The sequence below is a fragment of the Hetaerina americana genome, unplaced genomic scaffold (assembly GCF_022747635.1).
Source record: "Hetaerina americana unplaced genomic scaffold, ioHetAmer1.1.p SCAF_2, whole genome shotgun sequence".
NCBI classification, from domain to species: Eukaryota; Metazoa; Arthropoda; class Insecta; order Odonata; family Calopterygidae; genus Hetaerina; species Hetaerina americana.
In genome coordinates, this window is record NW_027286763.1 from 110,043,416 (window position 1) to 110,068,938 (window position 25,523).

The 25,523-nt window shown below is 38.6% G+C and overlaps 2 protein-coding genes across 7 annotated transcripts in view; both read right to left on the minus strand.

The window, feature by feature from the left end:
* Positions 1-72: 72 nt before the first annotated feature.
* Positions 73-12,491, minus strand: Fancl (E3 ubiquitin-protein ligase Fancl). The gene is made up of 11 exons (XM_071585940.1): positions 12,403-12,491; positions 12,097-12,301; positions 11,904-12,023; positions 11,777-11,833; positions 11,168-11,335; positions 8,164-8,295; positions 7,319-7,472; positions 3,030-3,154; positions 2,169-2,393; positions 282-353; positions 73-187 (listed from the first exon to the last, which is right to left on the minus strand). Exons 2-11 carry the CDS (start codon positions 12,193-12,195, stop codon positions 161-163), a joined length of 1,179 nt encoding a protein of 392 aa, XP_071442041.1. The 5' UTR covers positions 12,196-12,301; positions 12,403-12,491; the 3' UTR covers positions 73-160.
* Positions 12,492-14,577: 2,086 nt separating this feature from the next.
* The window catches only part of LOC139687846 (cytochrome c oxidase assembly factor 6 homolog), a 98,459-nt gene continuing 87,513 nt past the window's right edge, over positions 14,578-25,523 (minus strand). For all 6 annotated transcript variants that reach the window (XM_071585168.1, XM_071585169.1, XM_071585167.1 and 3 more), the window contains one exon: positions 14,578-14,884. In XM_071585168.1, coding sequence (XP_071441269.1) covers positions 14,764-14,884 — 121 coding nt within the window. In that variant the 3' untranslated portion in view covers positions 14,578-14,763. The remainder of the gene's footprint in view (positions 14,885-25,523) is intronic.

Sequence of the window (25,523 nt, forward strand, 5' to 3'; positions counted from 1 at the left end):
CATATATTGTTATTTACATTTAAAAACAATGCGGGGTTTCTTATAGATGTATTTACTTCTTCTTCACTATGGAAAATAAATATTTCTTGAAAAATATATCCTTTCAATTTTCCAAAGTCACAGTTGGAAATTAGGTTGAAGCTGGAGAGATAAGCCGTCATCATGATTGAATAGGACATGAAATTGCCTAAAAAAGAATAAAATGTTTTATTACCTCAAAATGGGACCTCAATTTTAAAACACGTTTTTTCTTTAAAATAAATAAATAAAACAATACGTACTAAATTGCAGTTGGGACACTCCCCATATAATCTGTTGAAATTCTGGTGACTGGTCGGAAAAGACTGTAGCCACTGTAAAGCATAAAATGTACACACACATTTTTATGATAACTGATAATTACCGTATTTTCCCATTGATAACGCAGGTGTTATGCATACAAAAATGTTCAGATGATCGATAAAATGATGATGCGCATAATGTAATGAAAATTGAAAAAATCAAAACATAGACGTATTTTTACGCGCACACATCCGATGTAGACATATTTTCACACTAACTGTATAAAATTATTACACGCATATATATATGTATATACAGATACACACGTAGCATCTATACACGTTCAAGATAGCTATGAAGCCCTGGGATGCGGGGCGTATCTATACAAATTCATGATAGCTACAAAGTTCTGGATGCGTGTTATACATTAGGTGCGCGTTATCGATAGGAAAATACGGTAATAACTTAGTGAGTATTTTAGCGAGTAATCATCCAGTCAAATCACAGCTAGAGAAAATAATCTAAAAGCTATCAATGGAGTACAGACAATTAGTACCATCTTCATCAGTCTATTCCATATTAATGAAACAATGCATTTAATGAATATATACAAAGGTAGACTATGAGATACGTTGCCATTTCATGTGAAATCAGTCATTCATCTGCAAACCTGAGCATTTGCGTAATTTTTTATGAAATGTAACAGCGGCAAGAATAATTAAAATTCAGGAAAATGGATTAAAGTGCCTCCCTAGTAACAAAAGAAAGATTTTTGAATTAAATATGCAAACATTTTGCTGCTTTATAATAATAATAATAATTGACATCCAGATGTGCTCAAGGAAACGAATGTATGATGGCAAATATCCGCTGCCCACCAGTAGTATTTGAAGACCCTATGGTTCGTGTCAATGACAGGTGATCCCGAACCCAGCAAAGCAATGTTATATTAACGTGAATACATATGATGATTAATTGATAAAAACACAGCAAAACATAAAAATAATGATGTAAACGTGTACTTCCTGTCTCTCCAAAGTGAATTTGGACTGCTGGATTTCACTACATTTTGATAATCATATATAACTAAAACCTTGGATCCTGAATCAGGAACTATGGAGGCACACTTCCTTCAAAATATTACTTGCAATAATTCATTTTGAAAAGGGAATTTTAGTGCGGAAAAACTGACAAACATTTTGTCCCAAACAAATCTAAAACTCATTTGGCTGATTCATTTATTAATCAAAATTATCGCAGGAGTATTCCCCAAAATAACACAAAAACAATGTATTAACCCATTTGTTAATGTAGGCAAATCCTCCCCTAGAGTAAAGTATGTCTGAAATGGTAAGCAATGTTTTTTTTTTGTCGTTTCATGTTCTTTTTGTGGCTATCAATGAATCTGATATTTCTGTTAATTTCATTTTGTTTGACACACACTGTTGTTTATCAATTCTGAAATTAAATCTGAGCAGAACAAATGATTATTCATTCACATCCAAATGCACTGTTCACTGCTTCCTCTGTGAGAATGATTTGCAAAATCAATAAGTATTTGGCACAAGCAATATTATTGCGTGGCCATGTATCAAGCCTGGCTGTTTGATGAGCCAAAAATAAAATCTGATATAGACACAGTTTATATCCTCTTATTTCATGTATTCATTCCATAAAATAGCCCTGTTTTATACTGTCTAGTTAAATAAAACATTTACTTAAAGCTCCGGTCAAAGTCTCAAATCAGTTCAACAATTCTTTCATGAAATCCATCCCATTGGTAAACTCCATTTCAAGTTAACGTGGATGCTATCGAATGATTGGATTTGACGAGACAACATGAAAGTAGACCAATGAGTTATGACAACTAAAACACCCACACTTACCAGGAAAAGACAAGTTGCATGGAAAGGGAGTGCACAAAATGGATTGTTGCACACTTCAGAGGGAAGTTGGCCGTCATCCAGGCGGAGGCAAAGGCATATGCTACACTCCCCTTGCTCAACACCCTCCATATTTCCTCCTTCGCAAGTGATTTTCCTTGGTAGCTCTTCTAATCCAAGTAATTTGGCAAGGCTGTGCACAATACTGATTCCCATACTATCCCAATTCTATTAGGAGCAGTAGAGAGAAACATGTAATTAGTAAAAGTTTTTTTTTCTCCCAGTTGAGATAGAAGGAAGCAGCATTTCCTATAATGTGTATTTTTAATAAAATTAAGAATACAAAGTGTCTTTCCACTGTCCTTTATTTGCGTACAACCGGTTTCAACGGTCAAGCGTCATCATCAGGTACCCATACCTGGTGATACCTGATGATGATGCTTGAGCGTTGAAACTGGTTGTACGCAAATAAAGGACAGTGGAAAGACACTTTGTATTCTTAATTTTATTAAAATGAATTTCCACAAGGTTGAGCCGGGAACAATTGAAATTTGTATTTTTGTATAACATATATTTTTCAAGAACTTTTTTTTAAATTAGGTGAAATCATAGATATTCTCATTTCAAAGTCAAAACTTGTTGGGAATTTTTTAGCTTTCCTGATTTCTCGTAGCTTTAATCAAGGATGTGTTGATTTTATGAGGAAAGAGAACACACTGGCATTTTATTACTTCTTATCTTTATCTTAGCCAGTTCGTTAAGTCTTCATGTTGACTGACACTTGCTAGTCACGATCAATTCGCATCAAGTAAACATTTCTTAACTTTTCCATTCCAACATAATGTTCGGTGAGACTTGACTTACCTCAAGATTTTCTTGGAGGGAATTGCGGAATGGCATGACCGTCCTTTCCGATCCAATAAACGTTACGTCAGGTCGCTTATGTGGATCAAAGGGATCAATGTTCAGATACAGGGACACATTAGTTTCTGAAAGAGCAATGATATGGATTAAAGATTATGAGATTCATTTTTTATTTTCAAAAGATAAATTTGCTAAATTTTTCTTTGTAAACAGCACCTCATGAATTGTTATCTTTTGCATTAATGGTAAGTGATCCATGATTGTAGTTGCAGCACGGTGGTGACAGTAGTCGCACCCATTATTCTCTTTGCTTCACATGTAATTATTTACTCCACAGCAATAGTGAAGTAAGTAATTAGGCAGTTGCACTTGCCAGACTTTTCCCCCGGTCCAAAATGAACTAGGAATTCTCCATTACGAGAAACAAATTTTTACTTTTCCACAGATTTATTTGTAACGTACAATGCGTTTCGGTTCATCGAACCATCTTCAGGTACAAGACAAGATTTAACATGTGATACATCATATTTATATCCATACGAGGAAGAGGGGCAGGGGGAGAGAAAAGAGCGAGGAATAAGGTAGGCAGGCATACAGAGGGTCATTTCAGAAAAGAAAACAGTTTGTTCCTCCACATACAGTCCAACACTCATGACCCAGGCCTCGACTTAGAGTGTCATCATCTCTGCAAGTCGTAACCTAGGTCGCCAATAACAAATTATGAGCGGGAGAACAAAGCATCCTCCTTTCCGCCAAGTCTCCATCTGTATGTTATACCTTGAGAGCCAACATAATGGCATTTGATGGGGGCAGCGGAAATCCATCCTTATTCCCGCACACTTGGGTGAATGTGATACATTCCTAATGGGAATGCCATGTTGGATTTTGGCTCTTTAATCACCAATATTAAGGTCATTCTTATCCCGGGTCCGTGCACAGGGCCCGGGAAGTAAAATGACACATATCAGCCCATGCTCGTTATTCAATCCCTCGTCCCTCTCCGCGGGGGGAAATTCCTGCTACCTGCAACGTTGGGTCGCATTCCCTGCCTTTTACAGACTCTTTGGGGGGTAGAGTGTTTCGTGGTGCATTTTCATGTGGTGTTTCAATTTCTTGCTTGTTGTGTCCTGGCTTGCGTGTTGTAGGATGGCTTTCGTGCTGCATCATGGGGTGCAGTTTTTTAGTTGTTTTGCGGTATACTATGTGTTTGCATGAGTATTGGATGAAGGGATTTTTGCATGAGTGTGTGCGCTGCTGTGGGTGTAATTTTCCGTGTTTTTTTTTTGCATGTGGTATTTTTCTTTTTTACGGTTGGTGACCTAACACCCTTGCGGCGGCTTGCGGGGTATTATGTAGATGTAGATGCTACAGCTGTTTCTCTTATTTAATCCAGGTCGCCTGATTCCCCAATATGGTGTTGGGCCCTAATTATCCCCTCCGAATCACAATTAAACGTCTGTACCCTTCTAAAAGTCATAGATTCACCTGTTATTTATGTCAGGAGGGATTTGAATCAAATTTTTTCCCATTCTAAGGAACTGCAGGAGATAATTAACATAACAGTAAATTTTAACAAAGTCATCTGCTAAATGCACATTACCATGCAATTATTTCAGAGTACAAAAATTATCCCATTCAAGGTGAATGAGTTTGACATTGTGAAATTGTTGCGTTGTGATTCCAAAGTTTTCTAGGAACCAATTATTCACAATTTATTCCAGTTTTTTACTGTTAATTTTATCATTTACAGTTTTCCCAATGGATTTCAAATACTTACTATAAGTTTAATATGTTGCACACCCAATACAATATCTCTTCTTTGTTTTATCATTACGATTTCAGATTACCAACTCTTTTATACAGACCTGCACATTCTTCTAATGCATGTGGGGGTATATACGAGGGCGGTTTAATAAGTACCTGTGTCTGACAACAAAGGGCTTTCCTGAGAGAAGTTTATGTTATCATCGTGTGCTGCCATCTATCAAATGACGGTGAAACAAATTTCAGACTGATTTAAAGGTTAGTTTGGATTTGACAGCCATTCGAGTAAGACGTGTTTCATGATTTTTGCTAAGATGGAAAAAGAGCAGTATCGTTCGGTAATTCATTTTTTGTTTTTAGATGGGAAGAAATGAGAGGAGATAAAAGCAAATTTGGATGCTGTTTATGGGGACACTTAGCCATCTATGACCACAGTTAGATATTGGTTCAATGAATTTAAACGTGGGCAAACATCTGTTTTTGATGAGGAGCGGCCAGGACGCCCGGCAGACGTGGTTAACGAGGAAATCATTCAAAAAGTCCACGCCATGAATCTCGCTGATCGACGAACGAAAGTGCGCGAAGTAGCTGAGGCCGTGGGTGTGTCGACTGGAACGGCAATTAATATTTTACATGAGAAGTTGGCGATGAAAAAATTGTTGGCCAGATGGGTGCCGCAATTGCTCACGGTGGACAAGAAGCTGATTCAGCTGTCAACTTCGAAGCAGTATTTGCAGCATTAGAAGCAAGATCCGAAGGTGTTTTTGCATCGAGTTATCACTGTTGATGAAACCTGGATTCATCACCACGCACCAGAAACTAAGCAACAATCAAAACAATGGATTTCTCGAGGTGAATCTGCTCCAAAGAAGGCGAAGATAATCCGATCGGCCGGAAAGGTCATGGCGACAGTCTCTTGAGATGCAAATGGCGTCATCCTCATGGATTTTTTAGAAAAAGGAAGAAACCCCCGTATTCCCCCCCCTCTCCCCCCCCGTGCGCACCCCCCGTATTCACCTGATCTGGCTCCTTACGACTTTTTCTTATTTACTAACATGAAGAAATGGGAAAAACATTTAGCTCAAACAAAGAAGTTATCACCGAACCAGAGGCGTATTTTGGAGAGTTCGACAAATCCTATTTTTTGGAGGGGTTAAAAAAATGGCCGGAATGTTAGGAGAAGTGTAACTTTCTAAAAGGGGACAATGTTGAAAAATGAAAAAAAAAATTTTGAAAAAATGGTTTCTTCATTTCTAACACGGGTACTTATTGAACCGCTCTCGTACATGTATGTCAGGGTGGCCCTTATTTTTCAACTTTCTAAAAGCTTATCTCCCACCTACCTAACTTGTTTTAGTCAATGAAAAAAACAATATGAGCAAAAATTTAGCTCGATCAAATCACTGCGAGGTGACCCTCTTCGACCAAGATGTTTTGACATTTTTGCTCAGAAGGTCATTTTTTGGTATAATTTTTTTGGTTATTTTATTTTCTAAAAGGTTTTGTGTGTCACTTATTATTCCGTCCGTTTTTAATAATCAATTAGTAAAGGATATTAATGAAAATCTATATAGTATAAAATACAATTTTTTTTCCATAACATGTGATTTTCTATTACTGAGTTAATATAAAAACTCTCTAAATATTAGCTGTATGAATCACGTCATGTGATTTACCACTAAATATAAATTTTTACATTTTATTTTTGTGTGCTTTGTTTATTTATTTTGAACCAAGTATGATGATTGATTTTTTTAAGTATCATTTCAGAACTGTTTTGGCTGCTGGCATAAGGTGACTTTTATGAAGTGTTCTTCCTAGACTTGTTGTAAAATGGCATCAACTTCTTCAGGTCATTTGGCACACAAGTTAAGAAAAGATTTTCATGTCACTCTTGTTGGCTACAATTTCAATCAAATCGTCGGAGCCACACTTCCTTCAAACAGACACGTTTTAAGCATATTTTTCTGCAATCTAAGAGTTGTAAATATTGCAACAAAAGAAAGTGCAGTATTGATGATTCAAGAAGTTTGGGTTTTTTTGGTAAAAAAGCATAAATTCCTTTTTTTTTTGGGTAGGTGCAAAATCAGTGATAGAAATGGGGTTTACATATTGATGGCTGCTGCAGAAGCTTTTGGGCATGATACTGAAAACCTAGTAATAAATCGAACTTCATTTCAACACCTTTGAAAAAAATTTAGAGAAGTGAGACACACAGAAATTCAACAAAAAGTCAAACTCAACGACTGCCAAGAATTAGTGTTGCACTGGGATGGAAAGTTGCTTCCAGCACCCACAGGTGTTGAAAAGATTGATAGACTGGCAATAATAGTATCATTGAAAGTTAAGGAGCAACTGTTGGACAATCGCACCACTATCAGGGGGCCACTATAAGTCTCATATTTTGCTTTCAAATTTTAAAAAAAATCAATAAGTTTATAGTTTTAAGCAAGTCTTCCTAAATTATGCCCCGATAATGCTGCCCTCTGATTTCTAGTCAATTGTTCTCTCCGATCTGAGCATACCAATGATTATTCTCCGGTAGGTGTCCTTCCTTTTTGGTTGTTCTGGATCAATAACCCAGCAATCTGCATCAATGTCATCCATTACATTCCAAAAATCTTGAAGTTTATCAACTGCTTCAACAAAAGTTTCATAGAATTGAGAAGCAGTCATTCCCTGTGAAGCAAAATGTTATATATTATAGTACACATTCAAAAATATGTTTGACGCATATTTCATGAGCATGTAAAGCTCTATTATTATCAGAGACCAGAAATTTTGAGAAAACGCATCAAGGAATACCTTTTTTTGCATTTTTGACATTTTTTGCCTTTCCATTGAAAAATGTTTATTTTTTTATGGCTTAATTTTAAATTTCCCAATCTTCTCAAGATTCTTGGTCATATGTTCATTAGGTGTTGCAGAATAATATCTCCATCCTGAACAAAATTGGAGAGATTCACGATTGTTCTAAGGAGGCAGTGCCAACCAACATTGATTTAAGTCTCTTTGATGAAGCTTAGTTAAGTCCCAGTAATTTAAATGAGGAGCATTGGATCATTTTCTATTTCAAAATATTAAAATGGCTCCTTAAGAGAGAATATGCATAATAATTTGAAAATCAAAAATAATCTATTTGAGGCTTCCAATAGTTTCACACACAATGAAAAACCTACCATTTTAATTCGGAAACCAAAAAATCAATGCTGGGGTGGAGTGTATATCGTTCAAATATTTGCAGCTCACATTACTGATAAATCAATATTTTTTATTCCTATCTTTTGTTCTAAAAAATTAACACACCTACGTACAGCATGAAACAAAATATGGAAAGGAAATCAATGGAGATTATTTCACAAAACCTTACCTTAGAAACTGTCATTTCTACTTGTGAAGGCAGGTCAGCTCTAATAATTGGGTTTGATGTCGTGGAGTCAAACTTAACTGTCGCAGTATGAACTCGGTCAAATGCGTCTTTTTTATTCAAACGAAGCTGAATCTGAAAGGGCAATAGATATCCTCTACAATCAAAGATAATATAACTTTCTAAACAAGTAGTAAAAGTACTTTGTACAAGGCAACAGAGGCAAATAAGGTAAAACGTACAAGCTCTGGACCTTGGGCCATTAAGACGGCCCAGCTGGAAGGACATTAAGGCAAGGCAATACGTGTCTTTTGAATGCAATTGTTCAAGGAACTGGTGCCTTTCCACTTCCACCACTTTTTTCAGGTAGAAATTAAAATCCAATATAAATATTTGGTGTGAAACAATGAAATGCCAAAATCCTTTCAATCAATTCATTAAAAAAAATTAAATCCCAAATATTCTTTCACTTCATTTAAAATGACATTTTCTTTGTGGATACAAAGACATACTTAAGTTGAAGTAGCAAACTTTATGTAGGCCCAAGAGGTAGTGAACCACAGTTTTACTGGTGAAGGCTGATTTAACAGGTGAGGGCAGAGATCCCCGAGTACTCAAGTACTAAGCCCAATGCTGTGTTGATGATACATCAGAGGTGGAAGGAGAGTCCACACCAATGTCTACTTTCAGTGGTTTTCCAGGAAGACCATCATATTTGTTTCACATTCCATATTGGCTTCTAATCATGAACCAATTCTCGTGATACGAAACGAGTCATGCTTTTCTAATGCAGCACATCACATACCACGTACTAAATTCGATCAGTAATGATGTAGTACAATTTGTTCAACACAATTCTTGGAATTGTGTTGCCACAAAGCCATCCAGTGCACCGCATGCATGCATTTCCCACCACACACTTGACAAAGTTCTACTCTCAACAAAAGGCCAAAGAAAACTAAGTAACCTGAAGATGACACAGTGTTCAAACCCAAGCCATGTGAATAAAAATACTATAGCTGAAATCAAAATCATTAATTATCATTTCTCTGAAATGCGGAAAGTTTCCATAAAGTTAAGCCTGAAACTAAATGGTTTGTTAAAAAGTAAGGGATGAAGAAAATCACAACCCTTAAGAGAGTAGTGGGAAAACATGAGATGGAAGACATGAAGATTGATCTGTGCAAGGAATATAACTGGTCCAAATCAACCGCAAGTACAATCACTATTAAAGCAGTTAGTATGCATCAAAATACAATCTGATTACGGGCTTAAGCTCTTTTCAAAGATCTTGCACAGACCTTGGCTTCCACTAGCAGTAGAAAAGACATTGGCAAAGGGTTCAAAGCATTTAAGGATGTTTTGAGGAATTCAAGATAGACGAAGTATCTGCTGGTTGTTTGACTGGAAGTAGGTACTTGGGCCAAGAACAAGGTTTTCAAGAAGCGACTGAAGGAACTTCATACATTCATGGAGTCAGAAAATGACAGACCAGATCAAGATTTTAACTATTATAACACTGGACTTCTCTGGGGAAAAACCCTGACTAGAACATTCATCTTCAAGGAGGAAATGGCATTGCCAGGACATAAGCACATGAAATACAGAAAACCTTTTTTTTTTTTGACTATGACATAGGTGACCTCAAGGCAAAACCTCTGTTGGTTTATCACTCTGAAAATCCTTGAGCCTTTAAAAAGCAGAATATTAATAGGCACAATCTTGGCGCTATGTGGAGAACTAACAACAACGCTTATGTAGCCAAGCAATTCTTCTTTGAGTGGATAATAGAGGCATTTGCAATAAAATGGCACATGCATGAAAAATGTCTTATTAAGTCCAATTCTCCAGCACATCTTGAGGAAAATTTGAATGAAGAGTTTAATATCATCAAAATTAAGGTCTTGCCACCACATCACTCCTACAACCTGAGGATCAATGTGTTATTGCCAACTTCTAAAATCTTGACAGTATCGTATAAACTAAAGATCATTTCCAAAGATTTTTGCAAGTAATGAACATGAAAGCAACAGCCAAGGGGTTCTGGAGGAACCATTTCAATATTCTTCATTGATCACAACTTATTAGTCAGGCATGGGAAATGTTTCTGTAAGAACACAGAAAATAAGCCAGGGGGAAAGCTGCGGACCAACTGTGCTCAAGGAAATGTTTTCTGCAGGACCTTACAGTGAATTTGATATGGTAAACAAAGTTGTTTCTCTGGATCCAGACCAAGACCAAGGATATGGAAGTTAGCAAAGCAGATATTGAGGAGTTAGCAGAAGAGCGCATGGTTGATCTTGACCCAGAAGAGCTGCAGGAGTTAAGATGAGAATAAGAAAATTTAAAGGCCATGAAGAAAAAGCAAATTTCTTCCAAGAATGATGAAGTCAGCAACAAAAAGGGAGGCATTTAACCATGCGATGCCAAACAAATCTTGCAGCACAGGGAGAATTAGAAGAATTGGTTGACAGTTGATCCAAGTCAAGCTTTTTTTTTCTTCTACAGCCAGAAATATGTTGAATGACAATGTCATTAATCACATTAGAAAAGTGCAAACGAAATCACAGACTCGCTCGTTGTTAGGTGGGTTTCTCAAGCAGCACTAACCTAAGAGACAAAGCAAAGTAACTGATGATAAATAATCAAAATCTAAGCTGCAAAATCATTGATAAGTTATTTTCTAAACGTCATGGAAGATAATTTTTATGCAATGCATGTTAAATAAAATATTTCCTGAATAATTAATTGAATACAAATACTTTTAATTATAAAAAAATTCCAAATCTGGGAGAGGAATTACTTGATATCCCAAAAGAAAAAATGGAAAACTCAGTTTCTAAATATTCATTGTGGGCAAGAATGAATTACGTTTGCAAGTTAAGGAGCCACTGTAAATTCCAAATAGGATTTTTTTTCTTTGAGGAAAAGGATTCACTAAGCCTTGGCAGTACCAACTAGTAGTACTTGTAATGTAACTAATTAAGTTATCACATTACTCATTCACCTCATTAAACTCTCCTGACGACGAGCCTTCAATTGATATTTCTTCTTTCCATTGTGAATTCTCAACTTCCTTGATTATTTTGGAGTAAAAATGTATTTTCTCCACTAAATTATCCAAGCATAATGAACCACCACACCTCTCCAGTTTCCCATGTTGAATGCCAACTGCCTGCAATACAATTAAATGAAAAATTATGGAGGTTTTTACATAATTTTAATACTTCTACAGCAACTGATTTTGTATTGCAATACATCTTTTCCGAGCATTAACTATTGGAATAAATTATTGAATTTTTCCACAATTAAGACACCTAATGTATTCTGATAGAAAATGTTTACTAAAGACAAATTAAATGTGAGGGCTAGCTCATTAAATTTCATCAACACAAACACTTCAATACGCATAAAATAGCGTAAGACCAAGACGGCCGTTAATACATCAGGACCTTCCGGAGGCTAAGCTAATTAGTCTGAATCGATTTTATTTTAATCATTAGCGAATACTATCCACCGGGTCATATTATTCTCATGTTCGTTTTGAAATGTTAAATTAATTCATGAAATATCATTTAGGACGGCTCCAAGTGTGAATGGGAAACTTGACACTCACAATCAGATTTTGCAACCGGACCAGGAATTCAAACAGGCTGATTCCACTGCTCTCCCACTGAAAGAAACAATCATTTACAAAAATACTGAAGAATGCCTATTCAACCATGACTGAACGAATTACTTACTTCTTTGAGGTCACTTTTACAGGAATCTAAAAACCATCGAAGGTTTAATGGACAAAAGAAAACCATCCCTCTAACCGAAGGTGGATTAGGTAAATCAATATACACATGGTAATCCTCCCCCTATGGAATATCGAAACGTATGTTATCTTCAAGTATTAAAATGTATAGTCAACTTCTCTATACTATACATTACCCCAGCCACGATATAACCGTCGAATGTGGAGAAAGTCTTATTTTGTGGAATAAGCGTTGGAAATTCCTTCATCAGCAGAAGATTTTGTTCGTCGTCCATTAGTATTTTTCAAATATCATGTGAATATTTCTCAGAGAATCTCATTAAAGGTGTTTCATTACGGCGAAAAAATTACTTCGTGGTGGAGACTGGTCGTCCTCACAGACTTAGGCAATGAATGAAAAATGATTCACGCATGAAAATGATATTCACAACGCGAATGTTTAGATCAAACACTTTATATTATCGATTAACAAAATTCAGCACCCAAGAATAAAAACTAAACACCAAACGTCAAATATTTCAGCCAAGAGTGCTGCCTGCCAAATTCATATTTCGCCGTCAACACAATTCTTGCAATACGCATTGCATTTGTTTACGACCATAGCGTCAACGGTGTCAACCAGCTATTAGGTGAATTCGCGGTTTGTTCAAATCGCTAAAATGTATGCACTCATTGGGCATGCAAGCTCGGGCCAGTGTTTTAATAATTTATGCTTATTTTAATTCAGATATTAAAATTAACGGTTCATTTTTTCCTACCATAAAATTGAAATCAACACTATTCATACTAAAAATAGCTTATCACATGAGATTTTAAAAAATAATGGAAGTAATTTCGGAACATACTTCTGTCTTAATATTTCTAAAAAAACTCGGTGAAACAAGAAGTTGAAGGTTCTAAATTTAAATGAAACGCATTTTTATGGCAATGCTAATATTTATTCGATTTGGAAAAATACATCTTGAAATTGCATCATCACCTTCGGCTACGCAAATTCCAGCTGACCAACCTTCGCATTATATGTATTCACGGCTACAAATAAAATGATTCTAAGATTAAATATCTTCCAAAGGCTAAGAAACGTGAATGGAAATTGAATTAAACACACACGTATATTTTTCTCAAAACACACCAGGTCAAGGAGATACCAGAAAATCATCCGTAATTAGCACAAAAATGCATTTGAGTATCCATACTTATGAGAAAACTCAGGAAACTTTATTAAATATTAAATAACTATACCAAATTATAGCATAAATTCTTTTTGCGTAGATAAAAAGATGCCGGTAGTTGACCACTTTGCGATAAATATTCACTTATACTACCTTAATCAAAAAGTTCCCGGAATAACCACCGTGTGGCGCTCCCATCGTTCCGATTTGAGTTCTGTTTTTTTTGTTAAATTGGTACATCTGTTGTTGATATTCCCTTTAAATCTTAGTGTCATAACTTGACATTTGCAAAAGTTACGGTCGGTTTTCGGTATGTCCATCAGTGCTTCCTGCGATTTTTCCATTACTTCCTCTCGGCTGCTAAAACGCGTTCCCCGTAATGGTTTTTTAACTCGATTGAACAGAAAGAAGTCACAGGGAGCCAAATCAGGTGAATTCGGTGGCTGTTGGATGGTATTTGTTGCATTTTTCGTCAAAAAATTACGAATAATGATAGCACTGTGCGACGGTGCGTTATCATGGTGCAAAATCCACGAGTTTTCTGCCCACATTTCTGGTCTCTTTCGGCGAATTGCTTCACGCAAACGTCTCATAACGCCCAAATAATACTCTTTGTTTACTGTCTGGCCTTCTGGCAAAAATTCATGATGCACTACACCGTTGTAATCCATGAAAACCGTCAGCATTGCCTTCTTTTTTGACTGAAAACGACGTGGTTTTTTTGGTCTCGGCTCATTTGGTGAACGCCATTCACTTGCCTGATGTCTGGATTGCGTGTCGTACTCATAAACCCACGTCTCGTCTCCAGTAATGATCCTTTTGATGAATGTGGGATCGGATTCAGCCTCGCAAATCATGTCTTTTGCGACGTCAACACGGTCTCTTTTTTGCATGAAATTGAGGTCTTTTGGCACCAACTTTGCTGCTACACGACGGAAACCCAAATCATTAACCACAATGTCTTGGGCGGATCCATAGGCAATGTTCAAGTCCTCCGCTATTTCTCTGATGGTTAATTTGCGGTTATTGACCAACATTTCTTTTACTTTATCAATTTTTTCACCGACTTTCGATGTCGATGGTCTGCCACTGCGTTCATCATCTTCGATTGACTCACGACCACTTCTGAACCGCTCGTGCCACTGGTAAACGACCGTTTTTTTTAGAGAATCGTTGCCGAAACACTTTTCCAACATTTCCAACGTCCGTGCGCCACTAAATCCGTTTTTTACGCAAAATTTAATACAAGTTCGTTGTTGCAAATTTAAATCCATTTCTGCAATTGTAAAAAATCGCCAACACACACAGAGATAGATGTACTCTTGGCTACGTAACTTTTGCAAATGTCAAGTTATGACACTAAGATTTAAAGGGAATATCAACAACAGATGTACCAATTTAACAACAAAAACAGAACTCAAATCGGAACGATGGGAGCGCCACACGGTGGTTATTCCGGGAACTTTTTGATCAAGGTAGTATGCTTTAAACAGGGTCATTTTTTCGCATTTAAAGCGAATTTAAAGCAAAAAATATGATTGAGATAAACTCAAAGTCATACATAATTTGACTGAAATGTAAAAAATGTGACAAACAAGAGAATTATATAAATTAAATACGAGAGCACATTTAATGACAACTAGAAGCAAACGCTGGAGGATTTATTATGTGTCAAGTGGTGACTAATAAACGATAAACTCGATTCCTTTTGATTGGAGTGACCTCGTCAAAACGTGGGCAGCTCCGGAATGCTTGCTGAGATGATACTGGAAGAAGAGAGTCCACCAGAGGCCTGAAAGTATAAAAAAAAATCAGTCAAAACAGTACCAACATTCGTCCAAGACCAAACGAATTTGAATTTGTTGAGTATTTGAAATGAAAATATCATTGGGGTTAACTGAATTAATTTGAAGGTTCAAAACAAGGATGATGAAATTTGTCTAAATTAAGCATTATTTTTTTATCAGAGTTTTCTTAAGTTTTTACTTCCTCAGGACTATGAACTATTTATATATTGAACACAAGTTCTGAACATGTCATTCAATATCTATACATGATTAAACGGCCGCTCTAAAAATGGTCTTTTAGTCTCAAGTCCTGTAGCTTAAATAATGCTGTGGTGCAAACGCCTGAAAACAAAAGTTGGTTGACACTTATTGGCTTAGATTTTAAGTATTAAATCTCAAAAGACAAAATATAAACATCTTCTGCCTAGACTCACGACTTCATTTCCACAGTTATGAAATGACGTAAGTCTTGGGAGTTAAAACTTACGGCGTATTGTGGAACGACCTTTTCGAATGAATTTACCCAGGTAAGAATTTTTACCAAAGACTAAGATAATGGCAAAAGTCATTGATCCATTTAAATTAACCGACTACGATAAACCGGTGATACGAGTATTCGTATAAAATAAAGCAAATGAAACAGCTGAATTCCTGTGTCTTAGTTGCATGAAGTCAAGAAAATAACAATGATACTTATAACTACAAAATACGAACAAATTAATGCTATTAGTCATTTGTAACCGTAGGATATTCATTTCACGATAAAACAGAAGTGAAAGTAGATGTGGATGTCACATTCCAATTGCACTATCTTACGACTCTTGAGACTTTTTTTATTCAATTATGGCCAAAATAGAAGGATTGAGAAATTTCCCTCGCAGGTCCGAGTCCCTTGGACGTGTAAGTTGGGAATCAATCGATCTGAGTTTACAATCTCTATCAATCGAAAAGGAATAATTCGATGGAACATCGATCATTCGATCGAATTACAGATAATGCACCACAACAAGCAAGTCAGATAGGTATCGATTGAAGTGAGTGGTATGTCAAAGATGACAATGAGGATTCACGAAACAGAAATATATGTTAGAGTAGAAGGAGAGAAAGAAAATCAAGGGAATACTTGAGAGGCGATGAAAAAAGTAATGTAGATAGGTAAAAGAAACGCTGATGTAGAGCGGAGTATGAGCAGACGAGACGAATTTTCGCATTCCAACCGCCCTCGTGGGACCAGAGACCTTTTGACATCAATGGCCGATGAACGGACCCGACATGCACCGCATGAACGAACAATTAATGAAAAAGTCAGGTGAGCCTTTATCTATGCACGGAAGGAAGTCGAACTTAATGAATAACTGATCGAAGCACTTTTCCAATTTATAATTTTTTTTTATTTTACGACTGGGTTTCGATGTATTACATAATAATCACCTGATGGTGATGTAATACATCGAAACCCGGTCGTAAAATAAAAAAAATTATCAAGTGGAAAAGTGCTTCGATCAGTTATTCATAATAATACAGAGTACACGTACAAACAAACGATAGACTCTGGACCGATCAAATTTTCCACTCTAAACAAACACGAGCAAAGAGGAAAAAAACCTTAAAAGTCTCAACGGCTCCTCTTTTAATCATTTGGTATTCTACCGGTTAAGGTAGATTTTGAATAGACACAGCCAACACAAATGTCCTATAGTGTATTTACCTGCCTCCCCTGACAAAACATGCGTGCTACACCACAGGAAGCACCTCCTTAATTCCACATACTTCCTTCCTCCCTTCATCCCATCCAACATCCCAATCCTACTCCCGCCCTTTCCTCGTTTGCCTTACATTCTTCCTCGTTTGCCTTACATACAGTTCATACCGAGCACTTCCTCGTTTGCTCTCCCTTCGGCCAACTTCACCTTCTCCATACCCACATTTCAAAAGCATCCAATCTACTTTATCATCCTGCTTCAGTGACCATGTTTCCGCGCCGTACATAACCACACTCCGTATTGAAGTTTTGACGAGCTGTTTCTTAACTTCCTTACTCAACGTCACTGACATCAATTACCTCCTCCTTGTGAAAGCTCCTTTGCCTAGCGCAATTCTTTTCCTTAAGTCCCTACTTCTTTGACCATTTCGGTCCAAAACACCTCCGAGATTGATAAACTGTTCCACTTGCCCTAGCTTATGAACTCCTATTTTAATATTCAACTCAGCATTTCTCAAAAACCGAATATCCTTTGTCTTGTTTACATTCACTCTCATTCACTACCTGTCACACTGGATTTACAATGCACTCAGCAATGTTTGCATTGCTGCTTCTTTTAAAGGCATTCTAAATTTCCGACTTTAACGAGGCGTCTTCACTCCGTCCAATATATTTACTCTTATCCTCGCTTCCTCATAGGGCATGCCAACAAAATAGAAATGCACTGTAATTTACCACACTTTTAACTTTGAATATACCTCAACAGGTTTCAACACTTCCGAGACATGAGGGAAGAAACGTGGGAGCAGGGGGAGCCCTCCAGCAGATGCCACCGACGCCAGGTGGGATTGAGGGCAGAGAAGTGGTTCTGGTGGAGAGGACGGAGAAAAGAGGTGTCCGATCGTTAGTACAACTTCATTTCACGATTAAGAGAACCACGTCATTTAGAGAATGTCAACAATTTCCATGCAATCTCGCTTATTTGCCACTAGTATATAAAAACGCGGTATTAAAATTAGAAGAGCGCTAGTAATCGCTGAAATGCTTGGCTATAATTGACTTATTTCTCCCGATCGAACCAATCACCCTTAACGTAAGGGTTAGGTTCACCTGCGATTGCTTTCATTTTGACCTTTTAGCGCATTGGGGGCGCGAGCGATAGTCAAATTACTTCGATGTTGTCAATGCCACTTATGCCATCCATTGGGCGCGCCCTTCCTTCCTCGCCGAATTCACCACTTCGTGCACAAATCCCTCCCATCCTAGTTCACTTTCCTAGTGCACACAATTCAGACGTTTCCAGTCTTTCCACATTCCATTCATCCACTCGAACGATATGTGCAAAACTGCGCTCCACATCTGCTTTCCACCATACTCGTCTCTGCTCGGCGTTCCCACTGTAACTCTCACTACAATAGTCGGATGTCTTCTTCAGTCTTTTAAAGAGGTCTTTCAAAGATGACAAAACCTTCGAAAATTCACCGAACCTATATTCTCAACTCGGCGTCAATTCTCCAGTCCCTTTGCTGCATTTATCGCATTTGAAGTATTTTGGAATATTTCGTGGTGATTTCTCGAGTTGATTTGGAACCATTTTCCAAAGATTTTTTTTGTACCTTATTTTTAATGAAATGAATTATAAGGTGCGAAAAGTTCGAAATTAAATTGAAACAATGCCCACTCACCCACTCCTTGAGGGAAAAACGTCACTAACGGACTTTACGGAGTTGGATACCTTTATCTTTACTGATGTGGTGTCTGTTTTGATTTCCCCTCACAATTTCCTCCTATATTCTTCGAAAATTTCAGCTCTCCAGATACATTAATAGCCAATATATCAATATTTTCAGGGATTGGGTTTGAAGGCAAATGGGACGGTAACGCAACAGTTACCTCACGGGTCACTAACTGCGCACCTCGGGTTAGAACTCTTATGGCAGCTCAAACGACAGTTCATTTCACGGATAATCTCCCCTCACTTGCACTTCAATTTAGATCTTTCCCGGCATTTCACCTTCTTCCTTTCCCTCTTTTGGAAGAAGGTGAAATGCCACGAAACGTGCTCACGAACGAATTCACGTTTACCCGTGAATCACTGCCCGCCCCTCCACAGTTCATAATACAGGTTCCTCCACACACATCACCATAGAATTGCGAAATAAATACAAAAATTATGAATACACGGCTTGGTAAAGTGCTACATTTTTCAAATAGGCACCTCCTTAGCTTAGTTCATGAGCGACGCGAAATCGTATCTCAATGGAATTTGCCTGATGAGCACATTCATATCGTCAATGAAATTTGTCTGCTTGAGATAGGACAAGGCGTGCTTCCCTGAACGAAAATGGGTACTAAAGGAACAATAGACTCAAATCATATCTTCATCTAGTCTTTTATTGAGTTTCCATTGTACAGGGTTTTGAGTTATTTTTGGGAACTAGTATTTATTATTCACAAAACACTGGAAGTCAAGGCTTAGAATCTCCGAATTCATATACGTGCATATGCATGATGATTGTGGACATAATAATAGAATGAAAGTGTAATGCACGTATTTGCATACTCACAATTAAGACTACTTACGTAGTAGCTCTCTCTCTCTTATATATATATATATATATATATATATATATATATATATATATATATATATATATATATATATATATATATATATATACAGGGTTCGTCGGGAAAATAAGTGTACTGAGCTCAGGAAACAAAATTTATTACTTTTACATATCTTAAGCTAATATTCCTCAAAATAGGACCCTTGTGAGTCGATACACTTGTTCCAGCGGCGTTCCCATTCCTGGAACGACCCCGCGAAGGCATCATCGGGAACCTCTCGAAGACACGTCGTCACGGCCTCTTTGACGGCGTCCAAAGTCCCGTATCGCGTTCCTTTCAAACTCCTCTTTATCTTCGGGAACAGAAAGAAGTCCGGTGGTGCCAAGTCCGGGCTGTAGGGCGGGTGCGGCAGCGTTGCCACGCCGTGCTTGGCCAAGAAGTCCGACACGACAAGCGCGGTGTGAGACGGCGCATTGTCGTGATGCAGCCGCCAGATGTTTTTGATCGCTGGCCGGACGCGGGCGACTCGTTTTCGAAGATTACACTGCTCTGCTATCATCCGAACACTAAGACGACGATCAGAGTTCAGTACATCGCGAACTTTTCGCACATTTTCGTCGGTGAGTGTCGTTGATGGGCGTCCAGGCCGTGGTTCGTCGTCGACCTCTTCTCTGCACTCAACGAACATATTGTGCCACCGAAAGACCATGTTTCTGGACATGGCTGACTCCCCGTAAGCCTGGTTAATCATACCGACAGTTTCGGTAGACGATTTCCCAAGCTTTACCGCAAATTTGTTGGAATAACGCTGCTCCAAAAACTTCGGCATCGCGTTCCGTGACGTGGGTCGAGCGTGGAGGTTCGCGTTAACAGAGATCCTCACTACACCACAGCTCAGAGCCGACTGCCTTTTTCAGCGTCGCTTGCCAACATACCCCCCTCCAATCGCAGCCCGTCAGAGTGGTGCTGGGCGCCCCTGGAGCGGCGGGAAAAAATCAGTACACTTATTTTCCGGACGAACCCTGTATGTATCGATTATACGGAAACACACGAGCAGTATAATATTGGGACGGCACAATAGAACACAAATAAAATAGTAACATTTAAAAGGACACTCACACGGTAAATTGTTTGAGCAAGTTAGACTTCAAGAAGGCCTCGGAGAAGGCCGAAAGCTCAAACAATTTACCGTGTGAGTGTCCTTTTAAATGTTACTATTTTAATTGTGTTCCATTGTGCTGTCCCAATATTATATATACATACATATATATATATATATATATATATATATATATATATATATATATATATATATATCAAATTCAGCGCTAGTGGACACAGACAAAAACAAAGAAACACACAAAAAAGAGACTCACTAAGTTTCGAATTTTCGGTGGTCGCAGCCACCTTCCCTCAAGGAAGAGAGGGATAGGACTGAGGGCAATACGGAGGCTGGAACGATGGATGGAAGGGGAAGGTGGGGAGAGGTTTCCGAAGGGAAGAGTTTGGAGGGGAAGCGTTAGAAGGGGGATTTTTAGAAGGTTGGGGAAAATGTGGAAGGTGATGGGGGTGGATGAAAATATGTCTAAATCAGGGTAATTAATGCCTAATATTAATACCTGGGCAATTCCAGGAATTCAAGACGATTGCTCTTTGTTTTGAGTTTCAGTGAGAGTGGGAGGGATGCTAAGATGGATACGCTATAGCATTTATCAAAGGGAGTGTTGTGTTCGGAGGCGTGTTTGGGGATAGGGAACATATCAATTAGGGAAGAATTCTTGCATGAGGCCCGGTGGTTGTTAATTTTAATAGTAAGGGGTGTGGTACACTGTCCAATATAATAGGCAGGGCAAAGTTGACACTTCAGCAGGTATACTACATTGCTAGATGTGCAAGTAGAGTATGGAATTGGTGGGGGAGAGTTAAAAAGCAGGTGGGAGAGGGATGGGATTTTGGTTTTGAAAATAGGGCATGCTTTGCATCTAGGTTTATTGCAAGGCATGGGAGTGGTTTTGGGACAGGGTGGGGATTTAAGGAGTGGATTGGTTGATTTGAGAAGATCGGATAGGTTGGCGGGGCGTTTGAAAGTAACAGAGGGATACTTGGGAAAGAGGTTGGCGGTGGAATTATGATTTTTGAGGATAGGGCAGAGGTCTTTTAGGATTAATCGCAGAGATTCTAGGCCAGGGGAATTTGTGGTGCACATTGAAAGGGGGTGGGGTTCCGAGGGAACAGTGTAGATTTGAAAGAAAATTATCAAGGGAGTCGGGGTCATTGCAAATTCTGTGTCCCTTTATGGACAGGGAGTAAGGAATGGAGCGTTTGGTGTGATATGGGTTGCAACTATTACAGTGTAAGTATTGCTGTTTGTTTGTGGGTTTTATATGTACAGAGGTGTGAAATGTTTGGTATCTTAATGTTACATTTACATCCAGGAAGGTGATTTGGGAGGAGGAAACCGTAGAATTGAAGGAGACAGAGGACGAGGCAATGAGGTCGGAAATGAAAGTTTTCAAGGTATAGGTACCATGTGGCCAGAGAAGGAAAATATCATCGATCTAGCTGAGCCACAATAGAGGTTTCAGGGGTTCTTAAATCAGGGATTTTTTCTCTCTCAGGGAGGTTTGCATAGAGAGGGCTGAACCTGCTGCCCATGGCACAACCCTTGTTTTGCAAGAAGAATTTATCGTTAAAGGAGGAGTTACGGGCGAGGATGAACTCGGAAAGGCTAAGGAGAAAATCTGTGCTGGGTATGTGCGGCTCAGGGCGTTGGGAGAGATAGTGTTTGAGTTTCGAGAGGTAGTGTTTCGCTCTGGAAACCTCTCCCCACCTTCCCCTTCCATCCGTCGTTCCAGCCCTTGTATTCCCTGCAGTTCTATCCCCCTCTTCCTTCAGGAAGGTAGCTGTGAACACCGAAAATTCGAAACTTAGTGAGTCTCTTTTTGTACGTTTCTGCCTGTGTCCACTGGTGCTAAATTTTATACATAATTATTCACGTCCATGAGACTTTCAAATAGTGTTATATATATATATATATATATATATATATATATATATATATATATATATATGCATACTGTATATACATGCATATATATATATGTGTGTGTGTGTAAGTATGTATATGTGTGTGTGTGTGTGCAGGTATATACGAGGTCTATAAATTAAGTAATGGGACTGATTTTGTAAACATTTTTTCATTCAAATAGAATTATAATTTTACATTGTCACCCTCAAAATAACTTCTTCTGAAGCCACAGAGCACTGGAGACAGTTCTTCGACTCCTCATAGCAGTGCTGGAACTCCGATACTGCTAGAATAGCCTTCAGCTGGTCGGTTACAGCCGTTTGAATGATTTCGTTTGTCCCAGAATGAGTTCCCTTGAGGTGAATTTCCAACTTCCGGAAGATAAAAAAGTCACAAGGACTCAAGTCAGGTGAATGAGTAGGCTGAGGAGCCACATGAATTTATTTACCGGCCAAAAACTCGTTTATTGAAATTGATGTGTGACTAGGTGCATAATCGTGATACCCAGTTGTTCTTGATGCTTGATCTCACACGAATGACCCTCTCTCGAAGTTTTTCAAGAACCTCCCGGTAAAAGTGTTGATTGACTGTTTCGCCTTGAGGTGGAAACTTTGTGTGGACGATTCCGTGGATATCGAATAAACAAATCCGCATGCACTTGATCTTCGACTTCGTCATCATTGCTTATTTGGGCCTTGGAGAGGTGGAAGTGTTCCAATCCATGCTCCAGCGCTTGGTTTGTGGGTAGCACTCAAACACCCAAGACTCGTCACCACTCACCCAAGACACGTTCCAGAAAATGGGGGTCATTTCAAACGAATCCAAAACTTCAAGCCATCTTTCCCTCTTGATATTCTTTTGGTCTTGCGAAAGGTTTTTGGGACCATTTTTGCACATAATTTTCTCATCCCCGATTCCTTGGTCAAAATCTGATGAACGGTGGTATGAATCAAATTCAAATCTTCCCCGATCATTCTGACTGTCAACCGACGATCTGATCCCGCACAAGATCCCGGATTCCTTACATTTTCACCGGTTCTTGAAGATGAAGGCCTTTTGCTTGGTGGTCCATCTTCAATCGACTCTCTTCCTTCTGAAAATGCCTTAAACCACCGAAAAACCTGGGATCTTGACGAAACACTATCTACGTAGGCCTGCTGAATTCTAGCAAGAGTTTCCGTTGGACTGTGTTCAAGTCTGAAGCAAAACCTGATAGCACATCGAAATTGATGTCACTCATTTTTAGAAAACAATAGAAAAAACTTTCACAGAAAAATCGCTACGGACAACCTAATGACTCGAGCGAGTTCAAACCCGTACTGAAGGCGGATCAAGATGACGCATGATGTCGGAGCTTCAAAAGTGACACGAAAAAACCCATTACTAATTACCAACCTGAGAAAGGAATAGAATTTCCTAATTTCCTATACAATTTTCCATTTATTTGTGGAATTAAAGGGCAAGCCTGTACCCTGGAGAACGTCACGCGACTATAAATAGATTTAATGATTTCGCATGGATCCGTGTGTGCAGTTAAATCCATGATTTTCAGCCGAAGTTGAGAAAAATAAGTACATATAGATTAATTTTTTGAAGTCTTTTACCCAGAAAATGCCTGTACTTGTACGCAATTAGAGTTATTGATCCTTCGTGCAAAAAATGTCAACACAGCTGTCCAGAAAGTCAAAATGTCACTCTAGAAGATAGAAAGAACATAACTACAAAACGAGAAAATAAATTAAGAATTACAAATAATTAACTAACCTTCTACTGTTAGTGAAATGTTTAAATTCCAAACTTAGGTACTTTGTGTTGATATATATATTAATAAAACATACGAATTTGTTCCAATATTATTGAGTCCACTCGAGTGTTTAAAAATCTAAATAAAAAGATAATAAAATCATGGGAACAAATCAGAAAAATTTAAAATATAAACATATACAAGGTCTGTCCCAAAAGTAGTAGGACTGAGTCCATTAAAAGAGCAGTTATCGCCAGAATTGATACATTCACTCAAAAGTCTTCCAAGTAGTACCCTTTGTTCAACCACACACCGCTCTGCCAGCGGGTTTCCTAAGCTTCTTACGCCATCTGGAAGGCGGTACCCGGAATGCTGCTAAGATTCCTCGTGACGGCGTGTTGTAACGCTTCCACCGAGCCGTGGTGACGTCCTTTCAGCACGGATTTGAGGCGGGGGGAAGAGGTAGAAGTCTGGTGGGGCAACGTCAGGGCTGTAGGGTAGCTGAGGCATGGTCGAGAAGCTCTTGGCAGATCCGCGTGTGAGTCTCCTTTTGTTCGCCCGTGAGCACTCGCGGCACTTAACTCCCCCCCCCCACACACCTTTCTCATGCCCATGTTTTCGGTCACAAGTCAATGTACATAAATTTTAGGGATTCCATGTTCATCATAAACCACGCGAACACTCAATCTGCGACCCCTGTCCGACAAAGTCTTGACTCTTGCTCGAGTTTCGTCCTTTTTTGAGGTCGAATGTCGTCCTGAACGTTCGGCGTCTTCAACATCTTCTCTAGCCTTCCGAAACATCTTGCGCCACCCAATAACACGCAATCTACTCATGGCGTTATTCCCTGCCTTAAGAATTCATGAACCTCTTTCCCACATTTGCCCAGTTTCACGCACAATTTGATGGTGTAGCACTGTTCCAATAACCGGTTCATGACGGAGCGTAACGATGTCACGCTTTACAAGTTTTACCAGCGAACTATTTGCACTCCGCATAGACTGGGAGCCAACTGCCACCGGCCATCAGCCTTTTTTTTGACTCCCCTCCCTCGAACCCAACCAGAGAACCAGCCACCCGTCCGTCTACCCGGGGAAAAAATAAGGGCAACTAACTTATGGGACAGACCTTGTGAGTTAGATGTTCCCGTATGTTAGCATTAAAACTATTTATATTATGATTTTTTTTTATTAGCTTAATATATGGGAAAAAGCCATGCATCTTATAACGTCATTTGATTTCGTGAGATGCAGAAATATCTAGGTATAAAAATCATTCGCCTTGATAGGGTTTCGAACCCGGATCCCTCGAAGCAGACGCCTCGTTAGCTTAACTGGCCAAGCAATTGGGCGAATATGAACTGACATAGGAGGGATCCTTGCTGATTCATAAACCCCGAGTGTGTGAATGCGATTCACAAAGGTCTAACACACCCGCTTGATTGCTTGTTTACTTAAGTCCGTTCTGTTTCGCTACATTTGTTTTATTATTTGGCTTCCATCTGTGTGACTGGCGGGTCACTGTCATAGGAGAGATCTTTGAAAACCCAGAGTGTGTGTGTGTGTGAATGCGATTTACGGGAGTGCTGTCATTCCTTAA